General features: G+C 41.7%; 1 protein-coding gene across 1 annotated transcript in view; it reads left to right on the forward strand.

The window, feature by feature from the left end:
* Positions 1-19,893, forward strand: part of LOC112054365 (sodium-coupled monocarboxylate transporter 1) — a 50,786-nt gene that overhangs the window by 19,950 nt on the left and 10,943 nt on the right. The window contains exons 2-4 of the mRNA XM_052889060.1: positions 11,775-11,995; positions 15,590-15,732; positions 19,315-19,545. Of these exons, the coding sequence (XP_052745020.1) occupies positions 11,776-11,995; positions 15,590-15,732; positions 19,315-19,545 (594 nt within the window). The 5' untranslated portion in view covers position 11,775. The remainder of the gene's footprint in view (positions 1-11,774; positions 11,996-15,589; positions 15,733-19,314; positions 19,546-19,893) is intronic.

Genomic DNA, 19,893 nt, shown 5'->3' on the forward strand with positions numbered 1-19,893 from the left:
AACTGCAACTTGTACCGCTTGTAGAGAACCATGTCAAGTGCGATAATAATCTGTAGTATTTAAACTAACATACTAACTGTTGCTAGTAGGTAAATGTAACTAACTGGCGTAATTATTCCTTTCCTTCTGGCGTTGGCTCTGCCAAAGCGCCGGCGAATGCTCTGTGCGATCATGATCGGCACATTTATACATACGAAAATATCAACGTCATATCACATAATATCACATAGGACTTGTGAACACTTGTGCAATTTTTTTTTTTTTTTTTTAAGCCTTGACAACTATCTCATCTGATGGTAAGTGATGATGCTTTCTGAGATGGAAGCGGACTACCCGAAGACGCCTGGTCCGATTTGAATAATTCTTTTTTTGTTTGTAAGGGTATACTCCTGAGGGGGTCCCACTGTCCTCACGTCAGGATCTGATGATGGGATCCTGGAGAAATCGGAAACTTTCAAAAATCGTAATCGAGCCACGTTGAGTAATAAATCGCCGCAGTTTTGATTAATTTGTATTGATGAAAACGTTCCACCTCAATGGACTTTTGACTGCTATCATTAGAGGTCTGATGATGGAGACGACAGACAGTTAATGGAATTCCACGCCTTCCGGTTAGCACCGCCTTGAAATTGATCAGTAGGTAATCAACAGCAAAGCAGTGTTATTTATCGCTTTTTAGTTTAGTCTGTACGTTTTATGTTTTTAAAGTCGGTTTAGTTTTTTTTTTATTATTTTTTTTTTTCTGATTGTGTAAGTGCCGTAGGCTTCCTACATTTGTGCAGTGGTGCCACTAGATGGCGCTGTTTCAATTCCTTAGAAATTCGCGTTTACGTTACGTGACAGTAACAGTATCAAACTGACACTAGGCCCTCTGATCGAGTCTGTACTGTCGGTGATTCCATGTAAGATACGCCGTCCCTGCGGCAGCCCAACACTTGCTTGCTCAAATACAGTTATTATCGCCAACAAAGGACGATAATCGGCGAACAATTTAACGCTCGGTGCACGCGACTAACTGCGGCCTGCGCATTGTCACCTTAGTGAGCAATCCCAACCAGCGTGCTCTGATAACATGATAATTGGTAGTTATCAGCCGTGATAGCCCAGTGGACATGACCACAACAATGACCAGGGGGCATGCACCTCCAACTTTTCAGTAGTGTGCATTTTAAGAAATTAAATATCACGTGTCTCAAACGGTGACGGAAAACATCGTGAGGAAACCTGCATACCAGAGAAATTTGTCCATTCATTGCGATCCATTCTTTGCGTGTGTGAAGTCTGCCTATCCGCATTGGGCCAGTGTGATAAGCATCGGCGGAAAGTTGCCAGGATAGTGAAGTTTATAGGATATTAGCTGACGCCGCGCGGTTTTATCTGCGTGGTTCCAGTTCCCGTAGGAATACGGAGATAATATATAGTCTATAGCCTTCCTCGATAAATGGGCTATCTAACACAGTCATACCACCTTCGCCTTTTTACCATCGCACTACAAGACATCGGATGGGATTTCATCCCTATGTAGTAGATGTCCCTAGGATTCGTACAAAACGCTTTGCGTCTTCTTTTCTCATACGCACATCTAGGGTTTGGAATACCCTTCCCAAGTCTGTGTTTCCTGAGTCTTATACGTGGGTATCTTCAAAACATGAGTGAATAGGCGCCTTCAAGCATGTCCCATATTAGACGCGAGCCTATTGCATTAAAAAAACGCGAGCAATTAAAAAAAAATGAAACTAACAACATGCCATTTAAATGAGCGATGTCACATCGCAGTAACTTTACAGAATGCTTGTGTCTCGAATGTTTAGTGTAGTGTAATAGACATCTAGTCTAGTGTAGTGCTGACAGATATCGACACTAAAATAAACGCGTGGCCATGAGAGAGTCACGCGTTTATTTTAGTTTTTTTTTTTTGCGAGCTTTTATTCCCGCAAGTTTGTCGGGAATAGGGTTGCCAAACATAATAGCCGGACAGACCAGTCAGTTTGGCCGGACATTTGGGTAGAAAGGCCGGACACCTTACATTATTAAAGGTTTTGTCTCACTATTACTATTAGAAGGTACTGAGACGAAATCCGACAATTAATACGACAAAAAAATTATGTAGAAATGTAGAAGCAAGAGCTCGGCTGGACCGATTTCACTATTTTTTTTTTTTATGTGTTTGTTATTGTTAGGAGAATATTCTTATGACAGAAAAAAATAAAAAATTGTGCGGAAAATTAAAAAAAGGGGTAGTATAGGGGTAGGGTAGGGTAGGGTAAGCCGCGGGAGTCTGCTAGTTATAAAAAAAATGTGCGACTGACCGTCGAGCGTCGACTCGCCGTCGCCTGCGCTCAGAGCTTGCTCGTTTGCGAAATGTAAAAAGCCTAACGACACACTGGACATGCCGGACACCGGTTATTTTTAACAATCAAAAAGACTACCTATGACCGGCTTTATCCGGACGCCTGGCAACGCTAGCAGAGAATCACTACCTTTTGAGAAGACCTATTGACTCATTGGAATTGAAGTATATTTTGCTCGAGATCTTCAGATGCCTGTACATAAATACAAACCTACTTATCACTCTACGTTCTAAAAGATGAAAGTTTTTAAATTGTTTTTTCTTATTTACTTAATTGAAATATTATTTAAAAGTTTTATTACCTACATGTCAAGATATCTAATTCACTAGTTGAGTAACGAATACGTTAAGATCAGGAACTAATTTATTCACAGTTTGAGTAGGTATAGTACCTACAGTGCACGCTCCCCACTTTTTGTGCCAACTCGTAATGAGCAGGAAAAATGGCAACTATTTCATTTATTCACTAATTAAATGATTTACTGAGCACTCTGACATAAGCTTGTGCCCTCGCTACACTCACACTCGGCACTCCATAGATGCAAACATGCAATGCCCACCATACCATGAGGACTCATTGCGAACATGCATTGGAGAAGCATTATATCAGCCGATGGACGTCCACTGCAGGACATGGGCCTTTTGTAGGGACTTCCAAACATCACGATACTGAGCCACCTGCATCCAGCGAATTCCTGCGACTCGCTTGATGTCGTCAGTCTACCTGGTGGGGGGTCGACCAACACTGCGCTTTCTAGTGCGGGGTCGCCTTGGGACCCCAACGTCTATCGGCTCTTCGAACTATGTGCCCAGCCCATTGCTACTTCAGCTTCGCGACTCATTGAGCTATGTCGGTGACTTTGGTTCTTCTACGGATCTCCTCTTTTCTGATTCGATCACGCAGAGATACTCCTAGCATAGCTCGTTCCATCGCCCACCGTGTGACTGCGCATTCTTATGAGACCCACAGTTAGCGATCAAGTCAAATTTTGCCTACCCTAATTAAAAACTCTAAAGGTATTTTTTCAAAGACGTAGCTCCACCACTACTCTCCAGACTGATCTCCTGTTCTTTTTTTTTATTCTTTACAAGTTAGCCCTTGATTACAATCTCACCTGATGGTAAGTGATGATGCAATCTAAGATGGAAGCGGGCTAACTTGTTAGGAGGAGGATGAAAATCCACACCCCTTTCGGTTTCTACGCGACATCGTACCGGAACGCTAAATCATCTACGGTACGTCTTTGTCGGTAGGGTGGTAACTAGCCACGGCCAAAGCCTCCCACCAGCTAGACCTGGACCAATTAAGAAAACCTCGATTGGCCCAGCTGGGGATCGAACCCAGGACCTCCGTCTTGTAAATCTACCGCGCTCACCACTGCACCACGGAGGTTCTGTTTCAGTAGTAGGTATAGAAGACACAGCCTACATGATAAGTTTCCAGTCTGCCACAAATAGGTACCCTACCACAATGTCAACCAGTTTTCGGACCAATAATATATATTCCACACACGTCCAGTTGTCTCGTAAAGCTGTAAATCTTCCAAACATCAAAATTCCACGAACAGGTGAAGCTTTTTTGCGCGAACAGGTAAACTACGATATTAAATAATAAGTAGTTCCGGCCCCAGCGCCAGTTGTCGCGTCTCGATTACGTTCATCGTTTTCGAAGATCGATATGTAAATGTCTAGAAATAGATAAATGGAAAAGTTCTACGACATAACAGACATTTGAATTTGTATTCATATATGTAGGAATGCAATTTGGTAACCTTTTGCTTTTTAACCTACCTCTAAAAGAAGGAGGTTCTATGTTACGTGTTTAACGTGACATGATATTAATTTTCATCATGCTTGAAACGAATTCGAAAGTTACTTTGTTTGTTACTTAACGACTAGTAGAAGTACGAGTACCTAGTAGAAATTCTGAATATAAGACGACCGTCACCGCCCTGTTAACTGGATGAAAAGTTTTGTATATCAAAAATCTTCTACTATATAAAAATAAGTCGGGTTTTCCTTCCTGACGCTATAACTCCAGAACGCACGAACCGATTTCTACGGTTTTGCATTCGTTGGAAAGGTCTCGGGCTCCGTGAGGTTTTTAGCAAAGAAAATTCAGGAAAAGGTAGGGGTAGGGTAGGGTAGGGTAGGGTAGGGTAGGGGTAGGGTAGGGTAGGGGTAGGGTAGGGGTAGGGTAGGGGTAGGGTAGGGGTAGGGTAGGGGTAGGGTAGGGGTAGGGTAGGGGTAGAGTAGGGGTAGAGTTGGGTAGGGGTAGTTGAAGGTTTACATCGAGTTTCACGCGGACGAAGTCGCGGGCGTCCGCTAGTATACCAATAATTATGTAGGTATAGGTATTGCCAATGGGTTGCCGAAAAAAAATTCATTCAAGCATATGATTCATTAACAATTTAATACATGGGATTCAATGTTAGATTTGGGTTATTGGACTAATATGACAATGGTTATCATAATAAAGAGTCTAAAAACGATTTTTTAAATTGGCTGGACCGAATCATACATAACTCGTCGTGTGTAGTCTAGTTCGTTGATAACACTCCCATGATATGCGGGCGACGGGCGGAAAGAGTACGCGGGTGTGAAATCGTGCATGCGGGGAAGTGACGTGCATCAGTTGTGGGTTTTTCATTCATCGCTACACGCGCGCGCGTCATCGTGAGTGTTACGAACGAAGTTGCCAAGCTATATTAACAGCATGACGTCACAGCGACGTACAGACATTCGTACTAAGCCAGTGCAGTGAAAACCCCGGCGCAGTTTCCCTCGCAAGGCGGTTGAGAAAACTGCCTCAGTACGAGTACTTAGTACTTAGTAGGTATTACTTAGTATTCCGGCGGACGCGCGGCGTGACGTCATCACTTCTATACGTGTGCTGACATAACTGAGATTTTAAAAGTTTGTGGGAAAATCTATATCTATACTTATAATAAAACTGGTCGAATTCTAAACATTTTTTCGAAATTTGAAATTTGAGATTTTGCTTATACCATTTGTAACACCAAACGTTACCGTGGCATAACGGACGCCAGCGCCATCTAGAATCTATACTTAACGAATTCTGTACATTTTGTACATTCTGTACAATGAAGATATTTTGAAAATTTTCTTTATACTATAATCGTGAAGCTAAAAATATTTTTTTTCGATTTTTTGCCGGTCTATCCGTGTTTTTTTGTTATTCAGGCATCACGCTGAAACTACTGAATAAATTCAAATGAAACTTGGCATGGTTTAAGACCATAATACGGAGAAGGTTATAGGATACTTTTTATTGCGAAAATAAATTAAGATTGGGTTGAAATAAGGGTTGAAAGTTTTTATGAAAAGTCCTTAATTTTTAGAGTTATAATTTCCACACCCCTTTCGGTTTCTACACGACATCGTATCGGAAAGCTAAATCTTAGCCGGTAGGGTGGTACAATTAAGAAAAACCTCAATCGGTCCAGCCGGGGATCGAACCCAGGACATCCGTCTCGTCATGTGGTTCAAAATATCATTATGAGTCTATTTCAACAGCTTACTACAGGGCCAGACCTACTTTATAAGACATGGGATATGGAGGTAAGACCAACCACGCTGTTTCCGCGGTTGGAATGAAAATGAGAATAAAAAAAAGATTCCGACGAATTGATAACCTCCTCCTTTTTTTGAAGTCGGTTAAAAAGAGAATGCCCATTCTCTTTTTAACCTTTTTTGACTTTTAACCTCGGCTCAGGCCTACCATTAAGGAACCACACATATAATTTTTTTGGATTTATTTAATTATCTTTAAATTATTAGTTTTCTGTATTTTTTTATTTTTTTTTTATTTGTCTTTTGTGTATTATGTGTGTGTGTCCAAACAAAATATTTTCTTTCTTTCTTTCACACCAGAGAATGTTCTTAATGCTCTGCGTGTGTGAAGTCTGCCAATCTGCATTGGGCCAGCGTGGTGGACTATTGGAGCTCAGCAGTGAGCATATTATGGGTTGATAATGATGATGATTATGGGTTGATAATAATTAATTACTTGGGCAAAAAGTTTTGTGTAATTAGGTAAGGTAATTTCGTCGAAATCTGCTAAAAATCGTCCCCTTTTCCAAGATAACACAGTCATCACATTTTTTGCTAGTCGCGCTTCATGTACTTACTCGTATACCTACTGCATTATCATACGAGATTACGTCGAGTTGAATATTAAACGGCTGGCCGCCGATTAAGAGGCTTTTTTGTGTGTTCCTGACCACAAATGAGCTCGGTTCACCGCAACACATCTGATGGACAATGGTTTTATGTACATACTTACTTTTATACACCCAGTTCTTACATTATGCGAGATAATAAGCTAGCCACTCACCATGTAATAAGTTCACGTGCCTGCAGCGAAGGGTTGCCAATCATTCTATAATATATAGTACTACTTATAATATATAGTAGTACTTCATCCGCGTGGTTCCCGTTCCCGTAAGAATCGTCGTCGTTCGTTCGTTATCAACCCATATTCAGCTCACTGCTGAACTCGAGTCTCCTCTCAGAATAAGAGGTGTTATGCCAATAGAACACCACGCTGGCCCAATGCGGATTGGCAGACTTCACACACGCAGAGAATTAAGAAATTTCTCTGGTATGCAGGTTTCCTCACGATGTTTTCCTTCACCGTTTGATACACGTGATATTTAATTTCTTAAAATGCACACAACTGAAAAGTTGGAGGTGCATGCCCCGAACCGAATTCGAACCCACACCCTCCAAAATCGGAAGCAGGCTATCACGGCATTCTCGTAAGAATACGGGGATAATATGTCTATAGCCTTCCTCGATAAATGGGCTACCTAACACTGAAAGAATTTTTCAAATCGGACCAGAAGTTACTGGGATTAGCGTGTTTAACCAAACAAACAAACTCTTCAGCTTTATAATATTAGTATAGATTCACTATGTTTCGGGTCTGCGTTTTTTATACTATTGAAGAAATATATATTACACAGAAATACTATATTTTCGACACTGATATCTAACAAACAAAATTTTCATTTAAAACTTTTTTAACATTAGTTTTTGAGAAATGCAATAGCGTCTAGTCTAGCCTATACGAATTGGTTTACTAATGAGTTCCAAACATAAAACAAACAAATTAAAAAAAATTGCTTCTGGTTTTCCAAAATTTAAAAATTAAATGTGAAAAAGCATACCTATGACACTTTTATTCCAGAAATAAATATTGCTTTTGATGGCTGGTGGGAGGCTTCGGCCGTGGCTAGTTACCACCCTAGGAGGATTTTCATCATCCTCCTAACAAGTTAGCCCGCTTCTATCTTAGGTTGCATCATCACTTACCATCAGGTGAGACTGTAGGCAAGACTTGTAAAGAATAAAAAAAATCGATACTAAAAATTATAATCAAAATGAGTTTTTTGCAAAATTATAATCCCTTGCAAAACGTCAATTCTAACTACATATAATATGTATGTATTTGTAAAGAATAAACAACCGGTTCGGAAGACAAGTTGTACTGAGAAAACCAACAATAAACTCAACAGTTGCTCTTTTAACCTTTACAATGTTTATTATCATTACATAAAATAATTTCTCTAATCTCGTGTATTCGTAATCTCGTATTCCAATTATGAAATTAAAAAATATATTAAAATAGCATACTGTAATAAATTAAAAAATTACATTAAAACACTGCTCTTTATAAGGAAAGTGTGATATTATAGTATAACTTTTATACTATTACAGCACAGCTCTGGGTTCTTGATTTTTTAACAATTTTTTTTATATTTTAAAAGGAGATGGTCCATTTCAGGTCCACTCTTGTACCCCGTATCATTAAAATTTAATAAATACAAGGATCTTATTAAAATTTATTAAAGTAAATAAATCTAACAAAATAAAAAGAAATAAATAAAACAAAATCCCAAGTTTTCGAGTTAAATTAAGATGGCGCCCATAAAGCAACTATGACAAACGTCAAATCGATTACTGCATTAAAAAAGGTCATCTATCCGCCATTATTACCCATAATAATGTTGCATTGCTTGGGAGATAATGAATATTATTTCGAAAGAATTAAAGTAAATTCGTAGATTTTTATAATCAAAACTAGTTAAAAAAATATATTCTTTTATTTCCGCTAGGGTACAATGAGTGATCCTGGGCTCTATACAATTTTGGACCATCTCCTTTTAAATTGGTATATTTTTACTATATAATTAATTAATTTAACTAAAATTAATTAATTAACAATTTGAACAGGGCTGTAATTTAAATTGTGATTCAAATTCGAGTATGAAGACATGGCTGTACGGGTGTCAATCTTTGCCTGTTGGTATACACTTAAAAAAAAAATTAATTAGTAATATAATTTTGGTGCCACTCGAATTACATTATAGATTTAATTACAAATTTATATCTTAACTGCATTTTAGATTTGTATTTATAGCAAAATCACTGACTCGAGCTTTGATATGGAACAAACTCTCCCGGATATATTGGAAAGTGCTACAAATACAACCATCAATCCTTTACCTTCTTAGTCGTGGAAAATGTAATAGTACCTATTTAATTTTGTTAGATTCCTTTTTCATGAGATTAGATAAAGAAGAGTATGAAACGTGCATAACTTGGCATTAAATCACTTGTGTCTCTATTATAAAACTCACTTCGTTCGTTTTATAAAATGCAACTCATGCTTTAATGACTGTAATTATGCAAACGTTTCATAATCTACTATTACAATTTAACGGTAACACATAATTTAACACGTAAAAAATATATTCTACTAATATTATAAATGCGAAAGTTTGTATGGATGTTTGGATGTATGTTTGTTTGGATGTTTGTTTTCTTTAACGCCGCTACTACTGAAGCGATTTGGCTGAAATTTGGAACGGAAATAGATTTTACTCTGGAAAACCACAGCTACTTTTTATCGCGAAAAAATCAATGGTTTCCCGAGATTAGCGAAAAACTGATGATTTTGATGATATAAATGTTTGTTACTCTTTCACGCCTCGACTACTGAACCGAATTATTTGAAATTTGGTATTAAGATATATTATAGCCTGGATTAACATATAGGCTACTTTTTATCCCGGAAAAAATCCATGGTTCCCGAGTGATTTGTGAAAAACTAAACTCCACGCGGACGAAGTTTACTATAAAAATGAAGGTTGTGTGTATTAGGTCAACTGACGACGCAGCAGACAACTAGTATATCTGTACCATTAGTCAGAACATTGAGAACTCCTCAGATCGATTAGTACGCCTGTCTAGGCTTTTGTCTGCCGTGACGTCACACGGCTATTACATTGCGCTCACTCTTGTTTTCACGATCGCATAGAAACATCGTTTTGGTAAATAGGTTAAAAAAATAAATTATAAAAAAAATACCAATCAAATTGATATCCTCCTTTTTTGTAATCGGTCAAAAATGCAAGCATTCCGAGGTTTGGGATATGTTATTACGAACAGGTGAGTGGCTGTCATTTCTATACCAACTGCAAGAATTTGGATCATAATTATCATAAACGACCCATATTCGGCTCACTGTGAGCACGAGTCTCCTCTCAGAATTAGAGGGGTTAGGCCTTGCTAATTGGAAGACTACACACGTAGAGAATTAAGAAAATTCTCAGGTTTCGTCACGATGTTTTTCCTTCACCGTTTGAGACACGTGATATTTAATTTCTTAAAATGCGCTTATCTGAAAAGTGCATGCTCCGGACCGGATTCGAACTTACGCCCTCTGAATCGAAGGCAGAGGTCATGTCCACTGGGCAATCACGTCTCTTTTTGGACACCATTAATTGGAAAAAAAATCACGCATTTTAAATTCCAATTGACTAAATTTTTAATGTTTTTTATATCAATTCGTTTATTTCAAGTAATTATGACTCAATTAGTTAATATAATTTACTTATATATAGAAGTATGTTAATGGTATTTGACCTAATATTTTTTTTTGTTAGTAACAATTATTACTTACTAGCAAACGCCCGCGACTTCGTCCGCGTGTAAATTGATGTAAACTTTCAACTACCCTTACCCTGCCACCCAGTGATAAAATTTTTAATATCATTGGCAATAGGCCTTAAGTTAAGTGCAAACTTGCGTGCAAACATGTTGACTCTCGGGCCTAGATCGGATTACTTTAGTATTTTAGTCGAGTACGAACGATTTTTGGGCGGTAAATCCAAAAATCGTTCGTATTCGACTAAATAGTACGAATTAGGCAATTAGGCATAACTGACAATGTTCTCCGTACGTGTTCGATATCTGAATATGGTACTAATAAGATCTCAATCTCACATCGAACAGGTTCACTTTTCTCATCGCCTTCTATTGGTGGAAAAATTTGCTAGCGAACAGATATTTAGCTTTCGGTGTTTCTTGATCTTTTCCTGAGCTCATCGGAAGATCAACAACATAGTTGATCTTCCTATCTTTACCTGAGCTTATCGTATGTTGTTGATATTCCTATCTTCATTTGAGCTCATCGTATGTTGCTGATCTTCCTATATTTACCTGAGCTCATCGTATGTTGTTGATCTTCCTGTTATTACCTGAGTTCATCGTATGTTGTTGATCTTCCTATCTTTACCTGAGCTCATCGTATGTTGTTGATCTTTCTATCTTTACCTGAGCTCATCGTATGTTGTTGATATTCCTATCTTCACCTGAGCTCATCGTATATTGTTGATATTCCTATCATTACCCGTCCAATGTGCATGTTGCCAGTAATCCCAAACGTTCCTAAGCTGCACCCTTTAATTAAGGCTGCGCCTAATGACAATGCGTGTCTCTATGCGTAATGTTTTTGAAAGGAGAAAGTCGGTACCTAGTTGTTAACATGAGTATTGAAGATGACAATCTAAGTCCTTGTCCAGAAGGGGCGAATTCGTCGAAAATCGTATCGCGCGAATTCATACGGACGTTGCGTGGCGTCCCTACTCCCTAGTATCTCGACTCGCGCGCAATACGCGCGAATCACGCGCGAGTCGAGTCTGGCGTAGTGCACGCGATTTACGCGTATTGTGGACGCGATGTATTGATGTCTACTTCGACATTCGACTTCGACGCGCGTATGAATTCGCGCGATACGATTCGCGACAAATTCGCCCCTTTAGGACAAGGTCTAACGCGAGAACTCTAGAGCGAGTGCACGTTCAACTCCATGTTTCATACTGAATTCCTCCCCAAATGCTCGCGCGTTGGTACGCGCCTTGTGGACACAAAGGTCGCGCGTATTACGCGCGAGAGAATCGCGGTGAATTCGCCTCTTCTGGACTGAGCCTAAAATCTTTGTCTCTTTTCAGCGTACCTATAGCGTTAAGCGTAATGTATCGACGCGTACGCGCGTATGGCGGCGTGCAGACGCGTCCGACGTTATTGTTTCTCACGGTGCGCGCTCGTGTTGCAGCATGCAGGCGGGCTGGCTGGCGTGGGAGTGCGTGGTGTTCGCACTGTTCGTGTGCCTGTCGTCGTGCGCGCCGCTGTGGCGCCGCAAGCGCGACGCGGCGGCTGCGGCGGCGGCGGGCGACGACGCCAAGCGCGCCTACATCTTCGCGGGCGGCGGCGTGTCCACGCTCGCCATGATCCTGTCGGTGGCGCGCGGCACGCTCGGCGTGCGCTCCTTCCTGGGTGAGCTCCCCACTGCCGCATGTGTGTATAGACTAGCTTCGCTCTGGACTGTTAACCACCGGTCGAAGGTGATGCATGGACCGCGGCGGGAAAGCGAATCTCAACGTCGTGTGTCGTCCATCCCCAGAAGGGGGAGAGTGAGTATCAAGGGACAAGGAGCTAAAAGAGAAATTAACTTGTAGGGAGTCAAGAAGGCGTCCCGGGAACACGCAAAGAGCAAGTACCGGGTTCGCCCTCCCTCGATTCGGCCCAAATTACCGAGAGGTTGAAAGGGCCATGGGAGGTGGTAGGTTGTTCGTGTGCCTGTCGCTCAGACTAATTGTAGAAGGACCTGTATCGCAGTCATAGTCATGAACAAAATTGTCTGTCATTTTCTGAGGAAAACGAGCTTAGATTTTGTATATATCTTATACTAAACTAGAAGTTTTTGCCCGTTTTTTACACAATTCAATTACACAAAAGGTATTTTTACGGAGCTCTACGACGAACACGATTACAACTATTTAACATCGATTCTATAGAGACAGTTTTTATAATCGCATTAGATCGTTGATCTTATACTTTGACAGAAAAATAACGTCTAGCGAGGCAGGTCCTATACAGTAATTGGTCTGAGGCCTGTCGTCGTGCGCGCCGCTGTGGCGCCGCAAGCGCGATGTTTTGAAAAAAGTCATATACGGATGTCAAGAGGACGCGTGACGTTTGTTTTTTTATGGGTTTCATCGACTCATCTTTAGTCTGTGCCCTAAAAATATATGTTTATATGAAACATGGTTGCTCAAAAATATCGTCATAAAAACTTTGCTGCATACGTAACGTGTGTTATTTATATTTTTTTATCAAAACGGGATAATACATTTTTCCTACAATAACATACCTACCGTTTGATAACATTATACATACAAAAGTGTGTGTGTCACAATAACATGCGTACAAAAGTGTGTGTGTGACGGGGACACAGACGAGACGACGACGTTGTGCTTACACATACATAAATAACTCGTCCCTTCGCCGTTCGTCCGCGTAGTCACAATGTTCTGTACTTATGCATATGCACAGTGGCGTGCACTTCAAAGATGCAAACATGCACTGCCTACCCTAAGGGCTCAATACAAACGTATGTTGGACAAGGAATTTTCTAATTTTTACTTATAGTGCATACCCTTGTTAAAGACCTTATGCACATGATATTTAACTTGACCAATCAAATGCACGATTCAATTACCTACGCAGTTTTAATTGACTCAGAGCGTTCATAATTTAGAAATGTTTACTTTTAATTCGAGTTTACATTTTTAATTCGTCGAATTTCATGCAAGCAAATGTAACGAATAGAGGCGCGTACTCGGGGTTAATTGATATTAATAGAAATGGGATATATTGATTATCTGATACGTCTATATCTAATGACTTAGACTTATAACCTATAGACTCGCAAAACCTAAAATTCTTTCACTCCAAATATTCTTTGGAGTGAAAGATGTATAGGTGTTCCGAGTCTTGGATTTATAAGATGGAGATCCTGGGTTTCCCGGCTGGACTGATTGAGGTTTTCTTTATTGATCCAGGTTTGGCTGGTGGGAGGCTTCGGCCGTGGCTAGTTACCCTACCGACAAAGACGTATCGCCAAGGGATTTAGCATTCCGGTACGATGTCGTGTAGAAACCGAAAGGGGTGTTGATTTTCATCCTACTCTTAACAAGTTAGCCCGCTTTCATCTTAGATTGCATCATCACTTACTATCAGGTGAGAATGCAGTCAAGGGCTAACTTGTAAAAAAATGTACCCAATAGCCCAGTAACAGCAAAACGGAATTGCTTTCCGAGGCAGAATTCTCGACTTAGAGATGAGCATAATCTAATAAGTACTTATAATAAAACTGTAACGGTCCGCGCGGGCCGGGGTGCGTGTAGCGATGAATGAAAACCCCACGACTGATGCACCTCACTTCCCCGCACGCACGATTTCACACCCGCGCAGTCTTTCCTCCCGCCGCCCGCATATCATGGGAGTGTCATCAACTTGCCAGACTATAGTCATCATAATCGATGTACTTAGTTGTAGTACGACGAGTATTGTGATCAATGATCATACACAACCATACAATGCGCACACTCACACACTCACACAGGGTCGACATAGGGTTGCCATCATATTAATCTTCGTAATCAGATCATATTATCATAAATAAAAAAAAATTAGTTCCTTAATGATAAAGGTGCTTGGAGGCCATTAGTTCAGCTTCCACTTTCATCATCATTCTCAACCCATATTCGGCTCACTGCCGAGTTTCCTCTCAGAATGAGAGGGGTTAGGCCAATAGTCCACCACGCTGGCCCAATGCGGATTGGCAGACGTCACACTCGCAGAGAATTAAGAAAATTCTCTGGTATGCCGGTTTCCTCACGATGTTTTCCTTCACTGTTTATTGAGACACGTGATATTTAATTTCTTAAAATGCACACAACTGAAAAGTTGGAGGTGCATGCCCCGGACCGGATTCGAACCCACGCCCTCCGGAAACAGAAGCAGAGGTCATATCCACTGGGCTATCACGGCTCTTTCAACTTTCACACAGGAAGTAAAACTATAAGAAATTGTACTGCTGTTATCATTTGCAAATTATAATACCTACTGTATGATTTTTTTTTTAAATGAGCAACTATTGAGATTCTTGCCAGTTCTTCTCAGCAGAACCCGCCTTCCGAACCTGTGGTAGAATCTTTACAAATAGTCAACTGACGTTTCAGAAGTGCTTGTAAACTGAGCCTACTTGTAATACATGACTTTGTATTTTGAATAATATTTTATTAAAAAAAAAATTTTCGGCGGCTCATTAGTTAATTAAAAAAAATAGAATATATCCAAAAGCAATAAATAACACAGTATGCAGTAGCAATAAATAACATAATATTCCTTTCTAACAACAAAAGAATCATTATAATTGGTCCATAAACGACAAAGTTATGCGCAAACACACATAAAAATATATAGATATATATGGTCGAATTGAGAAACCTCCTTCTATTTAAACTCGGTTAAATAGTGACACTCCTGGTACAGCTAGCTACGCACGACGCTGTTTCAGTCACAAAGGCCGCTATTGAGCTTCGATTGACAGCTAGCAGGTACAGAGCGAAGGTGCTAATTACTTTGTTCATATTATAATCGTGTCGTTTGTTTGTCTGTCCCTGAGGCTAAGAGATGGCAGCGAGATGTACTGTCTGATAAAGCAATAGTTACAACTTACAAGTTCCTACATATTAATGACTCAAAAGTGATTACAAATATAAGAAAATTAATGTCAGCTTGTCAGGACAACTTAATTAACAAATCAAACTGTAACCAAAATAAGACCCTAGAATGGCAGAGAATGACCTTGAGTGGAGTCACACACTTGTGAACAATGTGTGTAGGGTTAAAGGATTCTTTGACTGATATACTGAATTCCAAGTCATTCTCTTGTTTGTACTATCACTGTCATGACAATTTTGTACAAATGCCTCCTTTTTCAAAATAATATAATTATGAATGTTAATCTAAGACTCATACAAGAATATGGGTTGATAACGAAGAACCGTGTGCGTGTTGCAGGCTTCCCCTCCGAGCTGGTGTACTTCGGGTCGGCGGTGTGGGAGACGCTGTACGGCATGGTGCTGGCCTTCCCGCTGGTCTGCTGGCTCTTCATCCCCGTGTACTACCGCCTCAACACCAACTCCGTCTACGAGTATCTGCAGGTACCCATGCTCTACCCCCCGACGCCTCTCAGCTCTGAGCGAAGTCACAGCGCGAATCACAACGACAAGTGAAACATTTCTTCGCATAGTTTATATCAGTGTGTGTGTGCACTTAACGATTAATCTGACACATTGGTTGCAGTTTGATTTGCAGTTTGATTTGTTAATTAAGTTTTCCTGACAAGTATTAATTGACAATTGAATTTGAATTATTCGACATTGGGTTTCTAATTTTTGTTATCCACTTCTGAGTCTTCTGAATATGCTTACGCTTGACTAAAATTATGTGTGATGGAAAGCGATGATGAGACGATGATAAGAAGCGAGTTTGCCTAGAAGATGTCAATGCACTTTTGCCTTGAAGGTGCTCAATTCATACGTGTCAGGGAACTGACACCGGAAGGACATTCCACATAGCAGCTTATAGAAATCGGAAAAAAACAGGTAGGTACAATGTGCCCTTGGCAGTTCTGTACATCACAGTAGTATTTATTGTATTCATTGACTATTGTCAGTGAAGTCTTAAAACTACTCCCACAATCAATTCGTCACAATATAAGTTAAAATAAAATGAAACTCGGCACAGTTCAACAGATTGTTATTGGTCGTCGTCTTGAGGTACAGGCGGCAGCGGCGCGCGCGCGGCCAGCTGAGCCAAGCGCGCACTGAATCGTCGTGAATGGTACTCGCAGTTTGCGCCGTCACCCAGGTAGACGATTAAACCTGAGCAAACAAAATGCCAATAGTGTCGGAGATGTAATGGAGAGGCTATCAGTATCTGTCTGCCTCCGACTGACTGACTATTTGTCTCGTCGATTACATTTTGAGTCAATGAGGTGTAGGCAATTTCAGTTAGGTACCAACTACGATCAACTCATCTACCCAGCGTCGTCATTATTGGATAAATTTTACATCAATCATCGTTCGAATGGCAAGTGTCAGGAAGCAACGTCAGGGGTGTGAATAATCTACGATCAACCCATCTGCTCAGCGTTATTATTGGACAAACTTTATATCATTCATCAACATCAGCCTAGTGCATTGCTCATTACAAGGTCAGGCCTCCCTCTGTGAAGAGCACAGAACTGTTGATCACGGCTGACCGCTCCACAGCCTATCCTAGTCAATACCTTGTGCTACTGCTTGGGTACTGCTCAAAGTCACTCAGCGGCCTGATGGAGCGAACTATGCTTGTAGTTTCTCTGCGTGATCGAATGACGAAATCCGTAGACGAACGAAAGTCACTGACATAGCTCAGCGAGTCGCGAAGCTGAAGTGGCTATGGGCAGGCCACATAGTTCGAAGAGCTGATGGACGTTGGGGTCCCAAGGTGCTGGAATGGAGACCCCCCACTAGGTGGACCGAAGACATCAAGCGGGTTGCAGGGAGCCGCTGGATGCTGCCGGCTCGAGACCGTTTAGTTTGGAAGTCCATGCAAGAGGCCTATGTCCAGCTGTTAACGTCCATCGGCTGATAAAGTATCAACGTACTCCGTGGTGCCCAGTACATTCAATACAGTAATGATGATGAATGATGACTGCTTGGGTACTCACGATCTTCCCACCGATTGCCGTGCTTGTCGACGCCCCAGTACAGATTGAGGAAGTAGCAGTTCTGCACGTCGAGCTCGCATATGTTGAGGTAGGTATGCACCGCGGAGCTCTGCCGGTGGAAGCCGCACACCGGCGCGATGTACTCGCTGTGGACACAGAAGAGCTCTGAACTCCGGAGCTCCAGTCGCCAGATATTTAGGATCATCGCCAACCTTAACGGTGATAATCGACTTCTAAGAAGAAGGAAGTTCTTATTTAGTCGGAATCTTTTAGTTTTTGGATACATTTCTTAACAATAGTTTGTATTAACGGCACTCTGTGAGTCTAACCTACTAAATGTACGCCTATGCCGGTTGCCGTTTAGTGGTAATTAACGGTCGATGCCTACCACCAGGCTAGACCTGAGCCAAATTAGAAAATTTAAAATCAAACTGACCAAAGTCGGGACTAGATTCAAGGACCTCTGTTGAGGAGCACAGCCTTACCACCTGCGCCAGAGAGGCCGTTACAGAGTGGCAGCACGCAGCAGTACTTGTAGCGCACATACTCGGCCTGCTCCTCGAACCCCCGCCCCACCACCTGCGCCATAGAGGCCGTCACAGAGTAGCAGCAGTTCGTAGTCCACGTCGTCGAACACGTAGGCGGGCGGTGAGTAGGCCGTCACAGAGTGGCAGCACGCAGCAGTAGGCACAGTACTTGTAGCGCAGACACTCGGCCTGCTCCTCGAAGCACGTGCTGTACTCGCGGCGCATGCGCGGTGGCAGCAGCTCGTAGTCCACGCCGTCGAACACGTAGGCGGGCGGCGAGGAGGCCGTCACAGACTGGCAGCACGCAGCAGTAGGCACAGTACTTGTAGCGCAGACACTCGGCCTGCTCCTCGAAGCACGTGCTGTACTCGCGGCGCATGCGCGGTGGCAGCAGCTCGTAGTCCACGCCGTCGAACACGTAGGCGGGCGGCGAGGAGGGCGGCGCCGGCGTCGTCTGAGTCTGCGCGCGCGCCGCCGTACACGCTGAAATATGTCATTCTACAGTCTCGTGTTTATTTATTTTTTACTTAATTTGTTTTACTGATCTAGATAAGTGCTTTTTTTGTTTTCCCTTTATTTACCTTTGTACTTTTTAACCGACTTCCAAAAAGAAATTGCTGGATCCGGCCTTGGACCTGGCTGTGGCTGTGTTAAAATAGGCTGGTAATGATGATGTAGTGTAGATACAGATTAAAATTACCATTGAAGATTAACAGGAGAAACGTATAACCGTTCAAATGCGACATATCGTCCGTCGATCGTGTCGCTGTACGTTCGTCGTGTCGTGTCGCTATCACGACTGGCCGTGTCTGCACAAAGCGACGATGAGCACTACGATAACGCTGGAAATTGGAATCAATATAACTGATTGGTCATAGACATTAATTAACTTTTTCTTTAAAAAAAAATAATTACTGTTCAATCATAATGCATGTATCTGCAAATAAATAAATTGATTGATTGATTTTAATGATATAAATGTTTGTTAATCTTTCACGCCTGCGAATTAACCGAATTAGCTGAAATTTGGTATTGAGATATATTACAGCATGGATTAACACATAGGCTGCTTTTTATCCCGGAAAATCCATGGTTCCTGAAGGATTTATGACAAACTAAATTCTACGCGAACGAAATCGCGGGCGTCCGCTAGTTGTTAATAACCTCAGACCAATTATAGAAGGACCAGTATTGCACCCATATTCACTAACAAAATTGTCTGTCATTTTCCGAACAAAACGAGCTTAGATTTGGTCCATATCTTATACTAAACTAGAAGTTCTTGCCCTTTTTTTACACCATTCAACTACATAAAAATGTATTTTTAAGCAGCTCTTTAACCGACGAATTCAATTACAACTATGAAACATCGATTCTTTGTAGACAGTTTATAAAATAGCGTTAGATTGTTGATCATATACATTGGCAGAAAAGTAACGTCTAGCGAGGCAGGTCCTATACAATAATTGGTCTGAGTTAATAACCGATGTGTTTGTCGGCAGATGCGCTTCGGGTCGCGCTGGGTGCGGCGGCTGGCGGCGGGCACGTTCCTGCTGCGCCAGACGCTGAATCTGGCGGTGACGGTGTACACGCCCACAGTAGCGCTACACGCCGTGCTGGGCTTGCCACACTGGGCGTCAGCTGCCGCGCTCAGCGCCGTGGCGGCGGTGTTCAACGTGCTGGGCGGGCTGGCAGCCGCCATACGCGCTGACGTCATCCAGACCCTCACTATGGTGATTGTTTCATGTGTTCCTTGCTCACCCTGACAGTATATTAAACGTAAGACCTTGTCCAGAAGGGGCGAATTCGTCGCGAATCGTATTGCGCGAATCCGTTGTCAGAGTACTAGACATCAATACATTGCATCCACAAGCATCGCGCGAATTCAAAATACGCGCGTAAATCGCGTGCACTACGCCAGACTCTCGATTCGCGCGGGAGTTGCGCTTATTGCCCGCGAGACGAGATACTAGGGGCGCCTGCCGCTTTGTAGCGTCCAGTTAACGCGCGAATTCTAGAGCGAGTGCACGGTCAACTCCCTTTTTAACCGACTTCCAAAAAGGAGGAGGAGGAGGAGGAGT

The sequence above is a fragment of the Bicyclus anynana genome, chromosome 24 (genome assembly GCF_947172395.1).
Source record: "Bicyclus anynana chromosome 24, ilBicAnyn1.1, whole genome shotgun sequence".
Classification (NCBI taxonomy): Eukaryota; Metazoa; Arthropoda; class Insecta; order Lepidoptera; family Nymphalidae; genus Bicyclus; species Bicyclus anynana.